The 23,428-nt window shown below is 33.5% G+C and overlaps 1 protein-coding gene across 2 annotated transcripts in view; it reads right to left on the reverse strand.

Moving 5' to 3' along the window:
- LOC129218022 (probable JmjC domain-containing histone demethylation protein 2C) overlaps window positions 1-23,428 on the reverse strand; it is a 76,505-nt gene that overhangs the window by 33,761 nt on the left and 19,316 nt on the right. For both annotated transcript variants that reach the window (XM_054852201.1, XM_054852200.1), the window contains exons 3-4: window positions 23,014-23,131; window positions 10,659-10,870 (exon numbers count right to left, since the gene is read on the reverse strand). In XM_054852201.1, the coding sequence (XP_054708176.1) occupies window positions 10,659-10,870; window positions 23,014-23,131 (330 nt within the window). The remainder of the gene's footprint in view (window positions 1-10,658; window positions 10,871-23,013; window positions 23,132-23,428) is intronic.

Consider the following 23,428-nt stretch of genomic DNA (forward strand, 5'->3'; position numbering starts at 1 on the left):
CAACTGCTCGAGTTCTCGCTTTGAACTTCTCGAGATCTTGAGTTCTCGAGATGTTGAGTTTTCGAGATGTTGAGTTCTCGAGATGTCAATCACTCGAGCAATGTATTTTTCGACCGATTTGATAATCGAATGAACCTCTCAATATAGTTGACTTCTGATAGATAGGGGTGCCCACCTAGAAAGGGAGGGGGGGAGGTCATGGCGTAGCCTGTGCCACTGACATTTTTAGGGGCGCTGTTTTAAGGGGTATTTTTCATTTTTTGGGGGGCTCTGCGAGGGGGTGCGTCTTTGACCTCAGGGAGGTACCCCTGCTTCTGAAGTGATTCAGTTGCAGGGGCGGATCCATCATTTAGGGGGTCAGAGGGCTGGCTTTGAAAAGTTAATGATTTTACTTATGAATGGGCATGGTTTTTGTTGGCTTCCGAAAAAATTTGTATTGTACCCTTCCCCCAGAAAAATTTGGAGTGACTGACGGGCTGCGCTAAGGTGCCCACAGGGAAGGTGGTTCATAGCGCTGACTGCGCCACTGAAATTCTTAATGGATGTTAGCCTTTTTTAGGGAATATCCTTCTTGAGGGGAGAGGGTGTTTTGAGGGGTATTTTTCTCTTTTTTTGGGGGGGGAAAGAAGGTCTCCGCGATATTGAGGGGGGGTACCCTTGACCTCAGGGCGGGTGGGTACCCCTGCTTTCGAAGTGTTTCAGTTGCAGGGGCGTATCCGCCATTTAGGGGGTCAGAGGGCTGGCTTTGAAAAGTTAATGATTTTACTTATGAATGCGCATGGTTTTTGTTGTCTTCCGAAAAAATTTGCATTGAACCCTTCCCCCAGAAAAATTTGGAGTGACTGACGGGCTGCGCTGCGGTGCCCACAGGGGAGGTGGGTCATGGCACAGACTACGCCATTGAAATTCTTAGTGGATGTTAGTCTTTTTTAGGGAGTATCCTTCTTGAGGGGGGGGGGGTCCTGATTTTAAAAGGTGTGCCAGCACACTTGAGGAATAGGTACCCTTGCGATCTAAATGGTGTTATTATCAAATAATTGTCTCTCGAATGTTTCATTTGAATATTGTTATAATTGAATGTATGCTGTCGAATGCTTGTTTATTAAAAGATCCTTTGGGATGCTTTGGTAGTCTAATGATATGTTTGTTGGAAGTGAAGTTTGGGGGCGCTAATAAGGTTCTTTGAGAGGCATTAAAATTAAAATTATATTTCAGGTAAAAAGCGGAATACTTAAGTTGAAAACCTGAGGGGACGTCTTCCCCCTTACGTCCACCTTCGACTATACCATTGGGTAATGATACAAGTGCAACAGGTGTTAACAAACGTTTTAGAGTCCAACTATACACATTACTGCAGACATGTGTTTCGGGGTTCCAAGGAACCCTTTTTTTTCAACGCAAAATGAGATTGTGGATGTAGGGACATTACTGGATGTCTTTAGGGACCATTCATTAATTACGTAAGGGTCTTGAGGGGGAGGAGATTGGAAAAATGTCTATATTTGGGGGGGGGGATTAAAACCCATTCTTTTGCAATGTTTTCCAAGTCGATGTTTTACATTTGAAATTGCGCGGTCAAGTGATTTGACAGGGATTATATATTTCATTTGCGTCTGGAAAATAAATAACGTATTAGGATAAGCTGTTTTTAATTTGTTTTACAAAGAATGAATAATATTTAACATAATAAAAGAATCACACTATGCATGGCATGTATTATTTTTAATTAGCATCGCATCATATACAAAAAAATGTCGAAAAAACATTCAGTCTAAATTCCTACTTTCTAGTAAATATTTAATTACACAAAAAAGTTTAATTTAATAATAGTAAATTTAATTTCGATTCCAGTGATGTTAGATTCGTTATTTTATTATTTTGAAAAACGAAATGGAATCTTAAGTAAGAATAGGGGGAGGGGTTTGAAAAATCTTCCGTACCCTTACATGGGGGGAGGAGGGTCAAAAATTGCCAAAATCATCCTTACGTAACTAATGAATGGCCCCTTACATGCAAAAGCTTACTATTTTGTTGAAAAAAGAGCACCTTAAAACTCCAAAACAATGTTTCTGCAGTACTCTGTATATTTGGGATACAAAACGTTTGTTATTTCATGTTACTTCTCGGCACAAAGGTATTTATTTATTTCTTAATAAAACAAGTTTTACTTCTGTAGTTTCTAACTGTAATTCCTTCTTATGGGTGCAAATAAGTTTTGACACAAACAGTGGGATTGTAATTTTTAGGAGATTTTGTCTTTTTTGGGGGTATTGCTCTTGGGGAAGAGCTTCATAGGTGTCGCGCCTTCGCTCTTGGGATGGATAGATTTGGAATGATTTTAAAATCGAATGATTGCTTTTCGCTTGCTTTATTCGAATGGGGTTATAGTTGAATGTTTGGCGTCGAATTTTCGATAATTGAGAGATTTCATAATAATCGAACGATATTTTTCGAACGAAAATTGTTAATTATCATATGAGCGGATTTATGGAGGGGCATGCGTTGTATGAGTGGCGGATGCAACGGGAGGGTCATGGGGGTCATGACCCCCTCCCTCCCACCCTAAACCTACAGTATCCGTACGCATTGTGTTCAAACACTTCATGCATAAAATGCAAACGATGACAGTATCTGTTCATTTCATTAATTATTTTTTAAAGTAAATATTTGAACTACTACTTCGTTTCATTGCTCATGAAATTAATTTGCAACGTTTATCTCCAATTAGGTGCCTTATTCCTAATCGATTTGATGCTTTTTATTGACTCTCAAACACGTTCAGACATTTTTCGTATCAAAAACGGGAATTTCGTTCATGGGGGGGGGGGGCTTTCTTCAACACGACCCCCCCCCCATAATGGTTTTCTGTATCTGTCCCTGGTGTGATTCGGCGGTGAAATCTTGAAACAAAGGGTAGAGAAACGCTTTCCATACTGTTTTGAACTTGACAGTTATTAAGATTAAATATGTACAATTTTTATTAAAAAGTGAGTGATAATGATAATATGGGCGGGTCTTTGGGCGACACTAGCAGGTTTAAACTTGAGAGTTGTTAAACTTAAAAATATATTGAACTAGTATTGCACAAACTGTGTAATTGAGAATTTAAGGTCTTAGCTCGTTTTCGGATCATTGTTTCTTAGGGGGAGGGGGAGGTGGAATTGTCATAAGAGGCGCGCCATTGCTCACAGGAACAGACGAACACCTCTGTCATTCTAAAAGGTTTCAGAATCAAATAATTGCTTCTGAAGTGCTTTTTTTTCGGATGGTGTTACTCAGAGAGCACACTTCGTTGAGATAAAGGTTTTAAAACGATTGTTAACGCTGTGACAACCATGTCAAAACGGTTGTGAAACGTTTTAACGCAATGTAGTGTTTATAATGCAGTGGTGCCCATCCCCCCCCACCTGGCGATGGCAATCATCCCTCAAATGCGACGAAGAACCCCCAGAACGAGAGCCCCCTAAAATAAGACGAAAAGCCTTCTTATAAGTTACCCTCTCTCTTCAAAACTTCAATGGCGCGGGCTGCGCCATGGCTCTCCCCCCCCCCCCCCCCGCCCTCTCTCTCATGGGAACCCTTGTATAATATATTGCCTGTTGTCGAATGTTCGGTTATCGAGCGTCTCGGATAATTTGAAAATCCAATACGTAATCTGCTTTTCAGAGAAACTTGATAATCAATTTGTCCTTTTTGAGGACCAGCGCACGGAAAATGAAGCGCAGCTACGAAACCTTAAATTCCAAAATGGACCGTCGCGAACCAAAGCATTTTCAGCAGTTTTGCCTCAACACACTTTACAAAAAAAAAAAAAACTCATAAAATCAGCACATCAATTGACTCCAAATTTTTAAGTTGAGTAAATAATATACTAATCAACATTTATGAAAATATAAGGAATATGACATAACCAGAAGCGAGTAAAACAAGAAAAACATTTAAATTCAACTACGCACGCAAAAATAAATGCTACGCACACAAGAAGTCACAAATATCTTGCGCATGGAATTTAAAAAAAAAAAAAACAATAATCTGTATAAAATATAATTTTTATTAAAAAAAAGGGTCAAAGAGTGGAAGCTAAAACTAATCCTACACGACAATCTTCAATATTTCTTTTTAATGCATTCAGAAACATTTCAACTTCACTCCCTGCGCTTTTAATTACATATTTAAGTCAGCGAATGAAAAATAAAAATAAAAAAGAGCGAATCAAGAAAGAAAAAAAAATCATGAACTTCAATGCACTTCAAGCCTCACTTGTAACTTTCAATGCACCGGGAATCCCAATCTTCTGGAAAATGCAGCCAGAAATATTTTACCCTCCCACCTCATGTATCAGTCAGATTAATATAATTCTACTAACAAGAACGCACTCACACACACACACAAAAAAAAGCAAAAGCAATAAACAAGAATAAATGAGTCCTTTTGCGCAGAGCAACGATTCCCCTACTTGTTTACATAATTAACTTCATGTTTGAGAGATCGAAACCGTTCGAAATAATCACGTGATATCTGAGAATCATTACTTTAAATGCATAGCCGTTCGAATAAATCACTCAAAATGATTGTAAAAAAATAAAAATCGAGAAATCAACCCGTTGCACAAATTGAGATCGAAGGGAGAGGGGGTGATAGCGTATCATTTCAATCACTCCGGGGAATCCCCCTGAGGGCCACCAAGAGTCAAGGGACCGTTGCCAGGTTTTTAGCTGCCACCCATAAACTTATAAAAGTTTATACTACTCCATGCCGGGTCGTCCAAATGCCGGGCTCCTAGTTTCTGATAAGCTAACAGTAGTGTTGACAAGCAATGAATACAATAACTTCTAAAAGCCAGGAGGGTTCGCCCCTTATTATACCCATAAATGATAGGCTTAATGGCACATTCCTATTTTGAGCGTACCCCTGCCAAAACAACTCGGGAATTCAACTGTTCCAAAAGTTAAGGGTATCCCCCCCCCCTTTTGCTGGGCGATATGGCGCACCCTATCAAATGTTACGGGGCATCCGTCTAGAAAGAGCTCCCCCCAACTCCCGAAATGAGATTTAAAAATCCCTCAAAAAATCCCTTCTAAAAATTTCAGTTTCGCAGGCTGTGCTATGGACCCCTCCCCCCTCCCGAAAATGAGATTTAAAGAACCCTCTCAAAAAACTAGACCTCAAAATTTTAGTGGCACTGGCTGCGCCATGCCCCCACCCCTTCCGAAAATGAAATAAAAAACACTCTGAAAAAACCGGCCAATGGCGCAAGTTGCACCATGCCCCCTCCCCCTTTTTAGTAAGTACCCCTGTAGCAGTAAACTCAATTCTGGAAAAGCTCAGAAAATGAACTACTTGAGTACTCGATTCAAACGTCTCGAGATCTCGATTTGAAACATCTCGAGATCTCGATTAAAAACATCTCGACATCTCGATTCAAAAGATCTCGAGAAGTCAATCGCTCGAGTACTCGATTCAAAAGATCTCTAGAAGTCAATCGCTCGAGTACTCGATTATAAAGATCTCGAGAAGTCAATCGCTCGAGTACTCGATTATAAAGATCTCGAAAAGTCAATCGCTCGAGTACTCGATTATAAAGATCTCGAAAAGTCAATCGCTCGAGTACTCGATTCCAAAGATCTCGAGAAGTCAATCGCTCGAGAACTCGATTCCAAAGATCTCGAGAAGCAAATCGCTCGAGTTCTCGATTTCAAAAGATCTCGATTATCAATCACTCGAGTGATCGACTTGAAAAGTTCTCGATTATCAATCACTCGATTATCAGAAGTACTCGATTCCCGAGATCTCGATTATCAAAAGATCTCGATTATGCCCATCACTACTCGATAGTGTGTATTTTTTTCCAATAGTCTTAAACGGTTTGTAAAATAAATTGATTTTGTGATTCATATTCGGTAATCGAGCTGCAAAATTCTTCGATTAATTGTGCTCCTCCTTCAGTTGTATCATTCACAATTTTCAATATTTTAACGATCTTTCTTCCCTCTAAAGAGTTTTCTTCATTTCGCCGCGAATCAGGATCAAATAGAAAAAAATCTTCTAGTATTTGTAACTTATCAAACAGTTTTATTGACTCGTAATTGATTCTATGAAGAGGAAGATCTTTACCAAGAAAGTATTCCAAATCATCTAGAGTTATCTGAAATTTGTTAAACAGTCATCAGACACGTCTTCCATATCACAAGCATTTTTTGGACTAGTGTTTTCCTATCTTCAAAGTTAATTCCTTCATCCAATACGGATAAAGTTGCTAGTTTATCCCCTAAAACCGTAAGTGATTTATAAAAATTCCAATCACTGCTTCTGCTGCATGTTTGTCGTCATTTTGTACGCTGCTAGTTTTTCAGACATATTATTCAAAGTAGCCTCGATTGGGTTGCTGCGAAAAACCATATCTTCATACAGCATTTAATTGTAAAACAGCTTTGTAGAACAGCATTGAAGAGCTTTGGTTTCTTTTCATGTAAGGTCAATTTAAATTGTTTCCTAAATATAAAAATTTTCGAACAAAAATTCCTTTTTCCACCCATGTGGCTCAGGGATAAGCTCCAGGTTGCCGAAAACATATCACTGTAGGAGGAAATTCACCAGGAAATATTATTACAAGTTATGAGAATTATCTGTAATCTTTCTCAATTCCGCTTTTTACGAACAATAAATATTATGTCATCAACTTCGTCTTTTAGAATTTAAGGGGTATATGCACTTGATTGAAATGTCATAAGTTCTGAATGATGGAGATCTTTCCACAAAATTTTGAAGATCTTAAATAATCAAATATTTGATCTGGAACTAAGAAAGGCAAGAACTTCTTTAAGGACACACTCTGCAGTACGATTTCAAGTGCATGATGATGGCAATCCTAATGTAATACATCACCTTTCAGTATTTGCTCTAAAAAATTGCATGCACAATTCATTGGTATTGCAAGTCGTTGTATCAAACACTACAGCTAGAACAGTTAGTAATAAAAAGCTATCACATAAGATATCATAAGCAACTGAAGAAATATCTAAGGAATTCCGTGTAGCTGTTCAATATTAGGACCTGAAGCTGTCACAGTAATCCTGTCGGCGATCTTGTTCCAGTTACATTTGGATGTAGCTTTGTATCCCAGTGAATAACTACAAAATCTAAATTTAAATTCATGAAATTTAATTTTACGTCTCGAAGATTTTCTCTTGCTCTCTTAAGGAATGTACCATTGATCACTAGGTCATTCGGATTCAAATTTACTGCATCTATACAGGCTGTAAATAAATGAACAACATCTTTATCCCTAATATGGCATTTGTCTAATCATGATGAAAGGCGAGCAGATATCAATAGTTGTCAAGCTTTTTTGCATTGAGGTAGACTAGCTATAGCAAACAAAAGTTCAACAGTTTAGGATAGATATCCATTTCGATTTCTAAATCTTGTGAATCGCAAGAATTTGATGATAATAAAGGACTATGTACTGAAGTAGAAGAAAATTAATTTAAAGTATAGATTTCTACATTGTTCTGATCTGGATATTTTTTTAAAATTTATATTTTAGCTATGGAAAATACAGTATATTTTTATGTTAGGAGTAATCGAGGATTTTTTGAAATTTATATTTTAAAAATTAAAAATTGTATAAGCATTTATGTATGTTTATAACTAAAGAACAGCGAATTAAAATATAATTGCAATTACTTATATTTATAGCATTGAAACCTTTCAACTCTATTTGCCACACCTATTACATACACAGGGAATTTTGTAAATCAACACCCTCAAAGCCTGGAGGAGGCAATTTGTTGCTCTCAGAGATCATTAATTAATGGCCTAGGCCATTCATTAATGGCCTATAGAATCCCTTGTGTCCATCTTGGTGGGAAGAAACGTTCCGCTGCTGCTTGGTTCGAACAAGCGCAGAAGAGCGGTATGTTTGACCCAAGGCCATTGGTGTACATGTACCCTCTGTAACATGTTAAATTTTACGGAATGAAGGTGAGAGAATGGTCGGTCTGGAAGTAGCAGCACCTATTGAGGTTCAAAATTTCTTTAAATATAAAACGTTAGAATTATTTTTACATAAAAATGAGAAAATCCGCAATTTTCCCTTCGAAACTCAAAAAAGGGGGCCCCAGGGGCACGTGTTAATAATCATGGATTGACTTAAAATTTTGCAGGGATCATTTATTTGTATAATGGAACAAATTGAGGGGGCGTCGCGTAAAATATCTGCAACTTCAAAAATAAGGACCACCCTAATATATATATATATATATATATATATATATATATATATATATATATATATTTGATAACAATATAAGGATTGAATAAGAAAGAAAAATTCTTTTAAAAGAAGGAAAAAATGAAAAAATCCCAAAATACCCTGGAGCCTCATCAGGGGGTACTCCCCAAGGGTAGGGAAAAACCATGAGATGTTTCGTGAGTGCTGCTGTCGAAAATGCCTAAAAAAGCAGCACTAGTCCCCGACATCTCACAAAACAAGCAATTGGGGTACTGAAAGTCCAGAATATCAGCATGACATGAAATACAAACATTGAACCTTTTACAAACGAAAAATACAAGTTTTATCTAAAGAAAATAGAACAATATTTAAGCTACAAGATTTATATAAAGAAAATAGAACAATATTTAAACCACAAGAGAAACAAAATTCATACCTGAACTCAAAATAAAAAGAAAGAACGTACAACCATCAAATTCATGGAACAGAAAATTCAAGGAACTGACAATTGACTATCGCTAGTCCTCCACAAGCCTGCAAATAAAATGCTTCGTAAGATGCTCCGGATATTGGTTTTCAGTTAGGGTAGCAGTTGAAATTTGAATCGCTGTTTTCAGATTTGTTTCATTATTGCATATTTTTTTATATCTAATAATTTGTGAAATTATTATATTTTTGAACCTTTTTCTACTGACACAACTGTGAAAATGAATTAAAGAATACAATTTAAAATCAAAATCAATCCCAGTATAGCTGTTGTATGATAAACATCAGGATTTTGATTTTAAAGTGTATTCTTTGATTTTAAAGTGTATTCTTTAATTCATTTTCACAGTTGTGTCAGTAGAAAAGTGTTCAAAAATATAATCATTTCACAAATTATTAGATATAAAAAAATATGCAATAATAAAACAAATCTGAAAACAGCGATTCGAATTTTAACTGCTACCCTAACTGAAAACCAATATCCAGAGCATCTTACGAAGCATTTCATTTGCAGGCTTGTGGAGGACTAGCGATAGTCAATTGTCAGTTCCTTGAATTTTCTGTTCCATGAATTTGATGGTTGTACGTTCTTTCTTTTTATTTTGAGTTAAGGTATGAATTTTGTTTCTCTTTTGGTTTAAATATTGTTCTATTTTCTTTATATAAATCTTGTAGCTTAAATATTGTTCTATTTTCTTTATATAAATCTTGTAGCTTAAATATTGTTCTATTTTCTATAGATAAAACTTGTATTTTTCGTTTGTAAAAGGTTCAATGTTTGTATTTCATGTCATGCTGATATTCTGGACTTTCAGTACCCCAATTGCTTGTTTTGTGAGATTTCGGGGACTAGTGCTGCTTTTTTAGGCATTTTCGCCAGCAGCACTCACAAAACATCTCATGGTTTTTCCCTACCCTTGGGGAGTACCCCCTGATGAGACCCCAGGGTATTTTGGGAATTTTTCATTTTTTCCCCTCTTTTAAAAGTATTTTTCTTTCTTGTTCAATCCTTATATTGCTATCAAAGGTGTTGTCTACCAGCATCATAGAGCAGCCTGTGGCGCCTATTGAACTGAGTAGTGAAGTTCATTTTGGTTGACTTGTCCAGATTATAAATACAATATATGATAGTGTTTCTTTATATATATATATATATATATATATATATATATATATATATATATATATATATATATATATATATATATATAAATATATATATATATATATATATATACACACACACAAGAATACAAGGTTACATAACAAAATAAATTAATTGCATAGATGAAATTGGAACTCCTCAGCAAAGGAAGCTTCATCCTAGGGTCAAAAGACCAAAAATTACACTAAAAGGTAAATGAAGGATGTCCAGTTCCTAATAAGCTAACATTCAGGAAAACATTGGGCTAAACACACATGTGAAAAAAGATTTTATATATATATATATATATATATATGACATAATACCTAAAAAATAGGGGGGGGGCCTTTGATTAATTTTTAGGACTTTTGACTACAAAATAGGGCTTTCATAGGGACTTTTGAGAGCCCGTGAACACCCTGTACAACAGTAAATCTTCTTAGGTCTGATTTTTCATTTTCATTTAAAATATTTCATATACTACAGCATACTAAAAATGTATTAAAAACTACTGGTTTCTATAAATACAATTGAGAACTACATACATAATTGTGTAACTGAAATAGAAATCAAATGAAATAGCTAGCAAGCATTCTTAGTTGAAAACGATGATATAAAATAGTTGACCAGCAATAGGCTATCAGTCCAACTAAGTTGGTTAGGCTGGTATATTAATTTCAAGGAAAAAATAAAGCCCTTTTAAGAGCTTTCATGAACAAGTCCACAACTAGACCAATTTTTGGGTATCAAAGTGATTAAAGCTGCAAAAAGAATTTTATCGAAAATTATTTTTACCTGGAAGAGGTTTGGGACTCTTCTCTTGCTTTCAATTGAGCATGAGTTATGTACGTATGTTGAAATGGTTGGTATCCATACAAGCTGAACTTTTCTTTCATTTGAGGCGCAGAGGAACTAATTGGACTAGGGGTGAGATTTTGTTTTGATGAGGGGCCATGGCTTGCCATTTGAGGTGAATCCTGTTTTGAAACATTTCTTAAGGACCTTGGCTGAAATAAAACAAGAAGCTAATCTTCTAAAGCAATCTTTTAATTTATGTAAATAAAATAGTATATAAGGGCCATAATATATTTTGCTTAAAGCTAGTGTTACAGAGAAATTCTTTCTAAGGCACATTTGTTCCAACTGAGAAAAATAAATGAATAATTAAACCTCATATTAGGTCTAGATCCTAAACATTTTACATACACTGCTCAATTTGTTTGTACAAGTGACATTTTTTATGCATATATTCACTTTATTCCTGGAATTTGAAACTTTGACTTTTGATTTTTATACATTTGAATATAAGGAACCATTTCGTATCATAACATGCAGCATCGACTTTCTAGGGAAAAAAATTGTACTTGAGGGTGTAACCATACAGTCACACCTGCAACATGTACAAATAAATATTTTTAAATAAAAAAAAAACTTTTTTAAAAGTTGATACTTCATATTATGATACATAAAGGTTTCTTATATTCAAATACACAAAAATTGAAAAAAACTAAAGCTAAAAAATTTGGAAAAAAAGTGAATATATATATGTCTGAAATGTGTCTTATTAGTGCAAATGTGTTCAGAAACATCTTAACTGTGCCACTCATTAAATATCTAAACTTGTGGTTGGCAGTCATTTCTCCTACTTGAAAAGAGAGAGAAAGAAGAATTATCATATTATCATCCCAAAAATAGTCTGAGCATTGTAAAGAAATAAACAATGTTATAAGTTCATCTTATTAGCCTGTTGGGATTTTTCCCCCTTCAATTGCAAGCAAGTTTTTTATCAAAATATAAGAAGAATTATCAGCTGTGGTGCATTATTAATTCATATCCAAATACTATTATGTTTGGATAGCTACCTATTTCTCAGTTCAGCTTTGTTAAGAACTAATTTCAGCCTGTGGACACTGTCTTCTCTTTGTGCTTATTATATCATGCATAAGCCACTGTGAATGTGCAGTACTTTTGAAAACTTGAGGGCAATGCCGGTGTGTGAGAGTAGTAGATGTTGTCCCCTTTATGTTCATATTATTAAAGTTTTTGTTAGTGTAGTGGCGCAAGTGGTTGAGCATGATTTAGGAACACCTTTGGGGTAGATAAAAAGCCATTTTGGAGCAACAATGTTACGTTTTGAAGCAGGTTTAAATAAGCTCTAACAAATACAGACATATGGTAACCTCAACGTTAGTTAAAGGTTGATTATCAAAAGAGTTAAATTTTCAATATGTTTTAGATATTATTGCTTCCATTTCAACAATTAGTCACCTATACAGAGTATAAAATAAAATCGCAAAAAAATATCTGTATGTATGAATGTGTGAAAATCGAGATCTACTCGGTAGAAATCTTCGTAAATTTATGCTTGTTTCTTTTCGTTCAAGGACGGTAAAGAAAAAGATTTGAAAAAAAAATTCACAAATAGTTATTTTCTAATTCCAATTAAAGACAATTTTCCCATAAATTTTTAACAAGGAGTGAAAAAATACGTAATCAAAAAGTAGGAATTTACATTCTAATCTGTCAACTCTATTAGACTGTAAGTGACACACTGGGTTAGCTGCATATTGTTGTCTTGGAAATAAGGTACGATCGAACTTGCTTATAACGAGCCCCGATTCAACGAGAACCCGGATTTCACAAAGAATTTGGAAATAGTCTATGGGAGCATAACTTGCTTTTAACGAGCAAACCCGGCTAAAATCAAGCAATATTTTCTTGATTCAAAGAATTTCCACTTCTAGTTCAACTCATTCTTTCATGAAAACAGATCATTTAACATCCCAAAGTCAATCGAATGTTCATAAACAAGTGATGATAGCAGTTTTTTTTGTTTTTTTTAAATTTATGAGTAGAGAAGCATTTGAAAGTTGTATGTTTGTTGACGCCAGTAATATCATTTCCGAAATACTTTCAACAATATTGCAGTTCAAATTCAAACTAATCCAGATGTAAAAAAAATGAAAACAAATACTATTATAAGAACTATTGTAAAGGGTTAGAAGTTGAACTACTGTGAACAATTGAACATCTTTAATGGCTTGATATGCAGATAATTTTCAAACGTTTATCAAAGCCAGGAGCGCTAATGGCGATGTTGTTTTTCGGGCCTGTAGCATATTTCTTGAAAAACAATACACGAAGGATAGAATAAGACACTTCAAAACAAATTAAGACTTTCTTGGAATATTCAAAAATAAAACAGACAAATCAAATATGTATGAATATTTATGACTTTTTCACAAACCCGATTTTTATGAGCATTTGGTTATAAGGAGCAAATATTATGTTCCCTTCGATCTCGTTATTAGCAAGTTCGACTGTAATAAAAAAATTTCATCATGTACAGCTGGAAAATCCAAGTCTCAAAATTTGGAGGCTTCATTTAATTTGAAGTGCTTTATCATATTTTAAAACATTTTTCAAAAAAAAAAAAAAAAATTGGATTAAAATTTTAAAATGAAGTATTTGACACCCGGAAAATTTCATTAGCTGCATACAGTAATGTAATAAAAAGGAATGGAGATATCAGTGTCAACAACGCTCAGCAAGTGACATGAAATATTCATCAACTAATAGAGACAGATTAATCCATGCGTAGGAGATAATTATAAATCTACTTCGTTTTTAGTTGTTAACACTTTTTTGCCACAAAGAATGAAGAAACAGCTCTTTTGGAATGCTAATTGCAATCAACAAGAGAAGTGCACAACTTGACGACGTACAAGGCGCATATGCAAAATTTTTGTTTTCAATCACTAACCGTTTTTGTGATATGAGTGGTACGTACATACACACACACACACATAAATGTCATGATAAAACTAATCAAAAAAGGATTCTGAGACTTTCAAAGTATATTTTTTAGTAGCCTACAAGTTCACATAAAAATGTGTTTAGATATCATGAAAAAAAAAATAGTTAAAATTACTTTAGAAGAAATTAAAAAGGAAATTTGTGTTGATGAAATTTGAGTGATAACTTTTTTGGGAAGACAATGCATTCTTTTCACTGCACAAAGAAGTAAAAGGTCCAAGTCTTTATGTCATTTGAATGGGCAATTCCACAAAACATGAGAACTAGGTGTTAAAAAAAATCTTGAAAAATGCGAACTTTTTTTTGTATGTTCCCTGTATTAACTAAAGTTTACAAGTTAGAATCAAGTAACTCCAGGTGTCCCATTTTCTGTTCGTAGGGGAGCTCGTTTTATGAGCTCACATTCGGGTGAATTTTCTCTCTGCTAGAATCAATTTTAAACCAGCATATTTTTATTATTTTGGCCTGTTTCTGCTAACCAATTACATTTTTTCTGAAAGATTCATTCCATAAGAAGACAACTATTGCAGTATGTTTTAAAATTTCTCCTTAAAATATTTGAAAGAAGTTGATTGTTAAATCATTGAATTCTATGTAACGTGAGTCACGAAAAAGTAAATTTTTTAATATTTATAAATTTCATAGCTTTTAAATTAAAACAATTCTACTGTTTCTTCTACTCAATTACATAACTAAAAAGAAATTATAGAGCAATTTGATTTTTTTTAGCTTTTGTTTTGAAAATAAGTATATTTATCTTGTAACGTGAGTCACGCGAAATGTCCTTCACAGCCAATACAAGATAACATTGACTTCTTAATGGTATATAATGTATCCTAATGCTATTCTAGGAGCTAATAGGAGGTTAGCATTTACACACATGCCTACAGACATTAATTAAATAGCATAACTTTATTTAGTCAATTGTTTTATAATGTTTTAATTATTGCAAGATTCACTTTTTTGGCCCTCAGATTTCTAATATGTTACACATGAACATTTTTGTCTTCTGTAGCTCGAAAGGGCTTTTTCTTACAACATAAAAGAAGTTTTTAAACTAAGACATCAGTAACAGCAGAATGTTAGAAAAGTTGCCGAAAAAATCGTAATCATATTAACAGAAACATTGTCTCCGAAAGTATGAGTTATGGGAAGAGGAAAACTGAAAAACTAAAGAAGTTGGGTTGAGCAAATCAAGATGAGTTGAAAAGTAAAGGAAGAAAACTTTCAAGGGGAAAAAAGTGGCTAAATTCAGACTTCTTCAAAATCGCAAAATCGCTTCTTTAAAAGTACACAAATGTGTTAGTATACAAGGAAAGGCATCAGCAAAAGTAAAGCAAACTTTGTTCAACTCGCCTCATCGCAAAGCTCTAGTTGTGAGAATGTTATTCAGCAGTAAATGCAATATGGATTTGAGAAGAATGTTTCAGTGCCAGAAAAACTCACCCAAAGAAAATTCGTTATCCCAATTAAATCTAGGCTCAATCTAAGAATTTCATGAAAATAACTATTTAACCAGATTAGTTTGAGGGAGAAAAAAAATGTAGGATGGAAAAATTCGAAAAATCAAGAACGACACCTTATTTATTCCTATTTGAGAAGTTTAAAATCCATTCTTCATCAGTTGTAGTCGAGAAAAGTAAATTCTTTGAAGAGACTACTTCTAACACCCAACAGTTATTACAACCATTACGTAATATTGAATGTGATGATTGGCATCATCTGAAATGTAATAGTGTATTGTAACCAGGGTTGGCTTTCTGCCGGCAGAAACTAGTTTTTGCTGTGCCAGTGGCAGAAACTGGTTATAACCGTTTAAAACCGGCAAAAACTTAAAATCGTTTTAAAAAACTAAACTACTTACTAAATGATATTTGCTTAAACTAAAAAATCAAACTTCATTTCATCATTGTAAAAAATAAAATGTTATGCTAGTACCCTTGATTAAGTTCAGAAAGGGAACTTTTCAATTGCTGATGCTCCTAATATTTGGATTAATCTAACAAAGGACGAAAATCATATGGGTTCTTAGGATAGAGGAGTGACATACAGAATTAAACTGGCATTACTGTTTGTAATTTGCTCGCAAATAAGCTTCATCTAAGTTGCTTGTGATTAAAATTATCATGTGCTTCAAGAAGAAAATCAAATTTTACTTCCCAATATTAATCTAGATTTTGTACCTAATATCACAGCTTTGTAAAACAAATTGGCCCCACTTCTCGAAACTCATTTTTCCAGTTGAATTTTTACCACTACCCTAGTTACTACATGAGGGACCAGTTTAAAAAATATATACAATTTGAAAGTTTTATGAATATTGCTTGTTCCTTGATGCATTGCCTGCTAGCTCTTATGTTGCAAGAATATTCTAAAGTTTCTCATTCGTGCATATTAAATTGAGAAACTATTTAGATTTTTGGAACCGCCTTTTCCAAGAAGCAACTGCAGGGTCCAAACAATGTAACATTTGATTCTGAATTAAGGTAATGTTGTAAATTAAACTGTGCTTTGGTTAACAATTATTTTTTCCATGCATTTTCTACTGTCTGTCAATTTTTTTTTTTTTTTTTGTCATTTTGAGAGTTTCTGCCAGTTTCTGCCAAAAATGCGGCAGAAAGTGGTTTTTGCCATGCCGGTTTTAACCGGTTTCTACCAGTGGTTTTAACCGCCCCGGCAGAAACTTGGCAGCCCTGATTGTAACCTGTAAAAGTTACCAGTTGTGTCAAGATCAATGTAGAATTTGAAATCACTACAACGCAACCAACAGAAAAACACTAGAATTGGCATGGTAACAAGGAAAAAATATTTTAGACTCTAAACTGATTCATACACTAGAATCTAAACTTTTTATAAATTTAAGATGATATTTCACACTTGTACTACTGCTCTTCCTACAGAATACCTTTTTTTTTTATTTATATACGTGATTTTCACCAGCTTTAACCTACTTTAACATTTATTAACTTTTAATTTAAAATGAAATTTTTTTATTTATTTACTTACTAAAATAGGGAATTAAGCATTAACCTACATTGAAACCAAGTAAAATTGCATCAAAATTTACAAAAAAAAAAAAATCAGAAAAAGAAATCAGTAATACCTGAACATTAAAGAATAAAGTGGGAAAAGTAATACAAGTCACGAAACAGTGTAACGTGAGTCACACTCAAAACAATGGTAGACATAATCAACAAGTGTAGAATTAATGAAATTTTTGTATACATCATAACTTAGAGAGGTATTTTGTTCCATGATATACTTTTTTCACATATTTTTATTCTGAAAGAGCAGAAATTTTAGGTTTTTAGTAATCCACAAAATTTGAGTTCCTGTTTTTTTGTAACGTGAGTCACGGAGTCAAATTCTGGTTTAAATACCATCCCTTTGTATTAAAATTAACCCATTTTCGGCCAAAGGTGTGTATACGCACCATTTCAATAAAGAAATTTTAAATTAACGCTGTTTCGTATATTTTTTACAAATTTAATTTTTATGCTCTTTTAAAAGGTTTTGAAGGCATCTATAAAATAATAGTAATTCATTTAAAGCAAGTACTTTCTTTAGAGAAAATTTCAAAATATGCTTGTTTTTTACCTTAACTGTGAAATTCGACTTTTTGAAATTGTATAATTAATCCACTTGAGATTAATCACACGTTCTTATAATGGGTTAAAGTTGTAAATTCTATAGATAAAATAAAAATAATGTCATAAAAAAACTTATAAATCGTTACTCAAATTTAATGGTGCGTAAATGCACCATTGGCCGAATGCATGAACAATAAGCAAAAATTGAAAACCTAGTTTTTATGCAAGGAATCATACTTTTTTTTTTGCTAATTGTTGTTATTTCATTTAAATTTGTCTAATAGATGTCAGAACTTGATGTCTAGAGCTGATTGACTTATTTCTTTGGCTATCAAGAAAGGTGCGCATTGCTGTAAAACATTGTGCGTTATGGAAATTGCATGTGATTCCGAATTTTGCTGTTACGAGTAATTTACGCCAGTTTTCTTAGTGATTTTGTAAACATATTTTTGTGTATAAATATAAATAATACTTGGATTTTAGTTTACGTTAAGATTTAATATTTTCTATTGGCTTATAGATGGCGAGCGTTGACAATTCAAGAAGATATGGCGATGTTGTTAGATGAATCTGATACTAGTGATATTAATGATACTGTTGATGTAGTGTATATTCCTTCTAAAGTAGACAGTGTTACAGATGAAGAACACATGGATATTAATTTCCTTGCTGAGCAACCACTAGAAAAGGATATTTCTGGGTACTTTTGAGATACATTCAAAAAATGATATAGTAAATGAAAAGTTAACGGAAGAATCTGAAAATGAAGAAAGTAAAGACTTTTGTACACCTCAAAGAATGAAAATAAACAGTGAATATAAACAAATAATAAAGCACAAAAAGCGTAAAAAGTGAACAAATCAAAAGCAACTAGAGAAAATAGGAAGCAGAAGAAATCAAAAGTAGTTCCTAAATGGGAAAAAAAACGTTCATCCAACGTATTCTACTTCACCCTCATCCGATGAAAAAGAGAAATCTGAAATGCTGCTTCAAAAACTTGATGGAAAGTCACCAATTGATATATTTGAGATGTTTATGGATAAAGAAATTCTTAATGAAATAGTTGCTTTTTCAAAAAAAATATGCTAATGACAATAATAGTCACGATTTCCAATTTTCTGCAACCGACTTGAAAAGATTTTCAGGCATACTAATTCTTTCTGGATACTATTCTCTTCCCCAAGTAGATATGTACTGGTCTTTGGATGAGGATAAAGGACTGCCAATAATTCGGAAAAGCACAAGTCAAATCAGGTTTAAAAACATAAAACAAAATATCCATTTATCCGATAACTCTTGCCTTGATAAAACAGACAAGTTCGCTAAATTACGCCCATTTTTCCTGCATATAAAAAAAAAAGTATCTACAATTTGGAATCTTTGCTCAAAATTTGTCAATTGATGAAGAGATGGTGCCTTATTTTGGAAGGCATTCATCAAAAATGTTCATAAAGGGAAAGCCAGTAAGGTTTGGATTCAAACTTTGGTGTTTGTGCTCATCAGACGGATACTTGTTCCAATTCATTCCGTGTGGAGATGCTGAGACTAGCAGTAATCAACAAAAAATGCCATTAGGAACAAGTGTTGTTCTGAAATTACTTAACGTTGGTCTAAAACATGAAATGCGCAAAATATATTTTGATTACTTTTTTTCTTCCATCAGTTTATTTGAAATTTTGAAAGAAAAGTTTTTTTTTGCATCTGGAACAGCTCGCAAAAATCGCTTTGCTGGATGTGTATTGGATGACTCCAAAAATATGAAAAAAAAAAACCTTGGGTTTCCTATGATTTTGCATTCAACAAGGATGCGAAGACATTGGCTATCAAATAGAACGACAATGCTGTAGCGACGATTGTTACCAATAACGGGACTGTTTTGCCAATTGTAAATACGAAACGTATAGCGGCAGTGAACAAAAGGAAATTTCTATTTCACAACTGAACTTTATTTTGGACTACATAAATATATGGGAGGCATTGACCTGTATGACAATGCTATAGCAAATTACCAGATCAGAATTCAAAGCAAAAAATGCTGGTGGCCATTATTTACAAATATTATTGATAGTGTGATTGTGAATTCATGGAAGCTACGTAGAATTGCTAATAACACAAAAATGAATTGCTAATAACACAAAAATGCCACTTACAGACTTTAGGTCATACATAGCAAATGCCTTATTAAAAGCTGAATTCAAGGACAATATATCTGGTGAAAATACGGTACAAATAACGCATCCAAACAAGGGTCGTCCATCATCCACAGCTCTACAGAAAAAAATACGGACTGATAGAATCGGATAAATGAACAAGAAGAAAATGCCCGCAGACGATACGCAAAAACCACATGATTTATTTGTGCTTCAAATGCACAGTCCATTGATATCCAAAATGCTTCAAAATTTTTCATTTAAAAATGTAAAAAGTGGACTAAGAATAATATTCAAAAAATAAGTAATCCAACGTCATAAAGCACAAAAATTGCAAAATATTACAGACACGTGTTTCGGTGTTACAAGGAACACCTTTTTCAATGCAAAGAAGTGTAAGCTTCTGGATGAAAAGTCATCCGAGAAAAGCAACACTGTGGAACAGGAGATAGTATAAATATCAAAAAATAGAAATTAAACAATACAAAAAAGATAAAATGACATCTGGAGGCAGAACTTATTGTATAATTCTATCAGGAAAAAACTGTTAAGTAATAAATTTTCCAAGAAAACCCATAAACAATGCAAAAAGTCCAAAAATGAAACCACTCTGAATAAATTAGCAATAAATTTACCAGCGGGAAAAACTATGTATGGAAGCAATGTATCAAATGGAGAAATGCAGGAAAAAACAAAGTGAAGGATAAACATATTGGAATTAGTTAATCACCAAACGAAATAAGAAAGCAAAAAATGAAAAAATAAAAGTAAGAAATGTACAACGTTTGCATAAAAATAATAGAAAAACTAAACCAATTTTAACAAAGGAGTCCACACAGGTGAGAAATAGGGAATTGCAGTAAGATCGTTAACTAAATTAGAACGGTTCCTCAGGATGTGGAAAGATTCCCAAAAATCAAGAGCCAACGAATTGTGGCATTTTTGGATAATTTGATAAGAGTTAAAATCAAAAGAGTGATTCGATTCCCAACAGTGTTGGGCAATACTGGATTTATTCAGCTGTTGTTTTCTCACATAGCTTTGATGTTCTTTTAACCGAAATTTCAAAGAACGGCGGGTCTGTCCGATGTATCCAAGTCCGCAATTGCAAACAATTTTATAGATCCCACAACAATTAAGAGGATGAATAGGATCTTTAAGAGAAGAGAAAGAAAGTTTATTAATAGGAGAAAATCACTTGGAATTGGAATCACTTCAGAATCTTAGCAGCCTGAAAACTAATACCAGGGAAGAAAGGCAGAACAACTAAATTCTTAGTGTTAAAAGTTCTATTAAGAACAATATTTTGAGATTTTTTGCAAAGTTTTTTTATAAACGGAATCAACTAAGGTGGGCGGATAGTCTCTATCAACAGCCACAGCTCTTAAACAGTTAAGTTCTGCATTAAGAAGCTCAGGTGAAGAACAAATATTCATTGCACGATAAATAAATGTGTTGAAAGCTGAATATTTTTGATTAGGAGGGTGAGACGATAATCTATGTGGGGGTAATGAAACAGCAAAAGGTTTGCGATAAACTGTAGTTTCAAAACTGGACTCAGTTCGAGAAACGAGAACATCCAGAAATGGAAAGCAATTATTCTGTTCTTTTTCACAAGAGAATTGAATATGAGGATCAATGGAATTTAAAATAGATAAAGCATCATCCATGCTTAGTTGATCGTGATTCATAAGAACAAAACAGTCATCAACATAGCGAACATAGAATTGAAACTGTAGTTTCTGAAACAACTTAAGCTCAAAGTAATGCATGTAAATATCACTAAGGATGGGGCTAAGTGGGTTTCCCATTGCCAAACCATCCGACATTGTATAAAATTTACCATTAAAAACAAAGGAACATTGCTTTAGACAAGTATGAGTAAGGAAAACTAAATCCTCAATTTCCTTAGAGGTAAAATGAAATTCAGAGTCTACTCTGAAGGCATAACAATGAACCCTTGACCGGAACGTTCGTAAATAATGAGTTCACATCAAAAGAAGCCATAAAAAAATTATTTGGAACGCAATTCTGATTTTTTTTGACAAAATCGATAGAGTTTTTTACAGTGAATACATTATGACTCATAAGAGGAGAAAACACAGAGACTAAATATTTTGCAAGTTTATAAGAAGCCGTACCAATATTGGAAACAATCGGCCTGAAAGGAATGCCAGCTTTATGTACCTTGGGTAAAGCATAAAATCTAGCGCAATTACAGAGCGTTTAACATGTATTGGAATAGACTGAACAGACTTGACAGCAGAAGAAATAGTTTAGAAATCTCTAAGTATGGACCAGAAGAAATCAAATCATTAGTTTTGTCAACATAAGATGATTTGTCGAGAACAACAATTTGACCACCCTTGTCAGCTTTGGTAACAACAATATCTGAATTAGAAATTAAATTCTTTACAGTACGACTAACAGTATTAGTAAAGACGGGATTGGAAATTCTAGAATTAAAGTCCACATTAGAAGCAATAAGATGCCTAATGCAATCTTTTTGATTGGATGATAAGGCACTAAATTTAAAAGCTTTCTCAATAGGAGCAATAAGCTTAGAAAAAGAAGGTTTGCTGGCCAGAGCAAAGTTATCATTGCATTTTAGAGCATTAATTTGAGAACTGTTTAAAGGAACACTTGAAATATTAACGACAATATTTTAATTTTTTTCATTAAATATTATTTTTTATGCAAGAAACTTTTTCTGTGTCTTAATGGATGTATTTTAAACCCAATTTTAAGAAAATATTACCACATTTTATAAAATTTCCATGCTGGGCCTGAAAGGGGTTAAAAATACTGACATCCCTAGCTTCTTACTGTATCCCAGATGACTGTAAAGAACTTTATTTAAGTTGGTTATGGTATATCTTTAATATATGTGTCATTTATTTTTGTAAAACTTTGTCAGATGGTAATGTGAGTCACGAGGATTGCTCAAATACTTTATACTTTACTTTATAATTGCTAAGAATTTCCCAGATAGTAGAGTTTTTAGTAATACAAGGTATCATGGGGCCCAATAACCTCAGATTTTGAGATTCTACTGAACCATCAATATAAAATCCTTACTGATAATATTACTGATTTTACATTAATCAAATATAAGAAAAAAATGAATGAGTTAATATAGGCTTCCATTATCAATTATAATCTTTCTTTCAAAACAGTGGTTATTTTGGGGGATGGGGGCGGGGAGGGGGTTTGCAATGTTTAAATGTGTGAAAAATGGACAAGCAATTCTGCTAACTAATTTTGACTTGTCTCAACCATTGCTAGTAGTTTGGTATTTTAAATTTAATTTGCATCAGCATCTAATTCCGAAATGCTGCGGATAAAGAATACAGCCAAGAGCATAAAAATCAGCAATGCAGTTCTTACTTTTTGTATACAGCGGAAAATTGTTTATACGTTTTTTTTTATAAGTTTTTAAACTTGATCCCTGCATAGTCCAATACATATTAATGTATAACTACGATACTTTTTTTCCATTTATACGCTTTTTCATACAGTCCCTTTAAAAATGAATAAATCATGCTTCACTGTGTTTACTAAATAAGCCAAAGCAAGGATACTTTTAACACTCACCTCTACAGGAGAATATCCTTGAATTTGAGATGAATTGGAATTTTGTTCATTTCTTTGCTGCTGTACAATAGCTAACCATCTTTCATGCTCATGACGCACATGACTGTCCATCTGACTTCTAAAGTAATAAAAATTTAATTTAAAGCCATTCAATATATTTTTACTATGTACATTATAGTATCCAAAATTTTATCTTTTCTGGATTTCTGAAAAAATTCAATTCCAAAAAATTAAGCCCTAAAAATTTTAATATCTTGAAAGGTTAGAAATAGCTCTAAATATTATCCTAAACCAAAACACAGCACAGAAAAAGTTCATTGACACTAAGACAAAAAGCATGTATGCTCATTCACTATTCAAGTATTCATGTCATGGTTCAATACAGTTTTTACTGTAGAATACAAGCAAAAAACAA

This window comes from Uloborus diversus, chromosome 3 (assembly GCF_026930045.1).
Source record: "Uloborus diversus isolate 005 chromosome 3, Udiv.v.3.1, whole genome shotgun sequence".
Classification (NCBI taxonomy): domain Eukaryota; kingdom Metazoa; phylum Arthropoda; class Arachnida; order Araneae; family Uloboridae; genus Uloborus; species Uloborus diversus.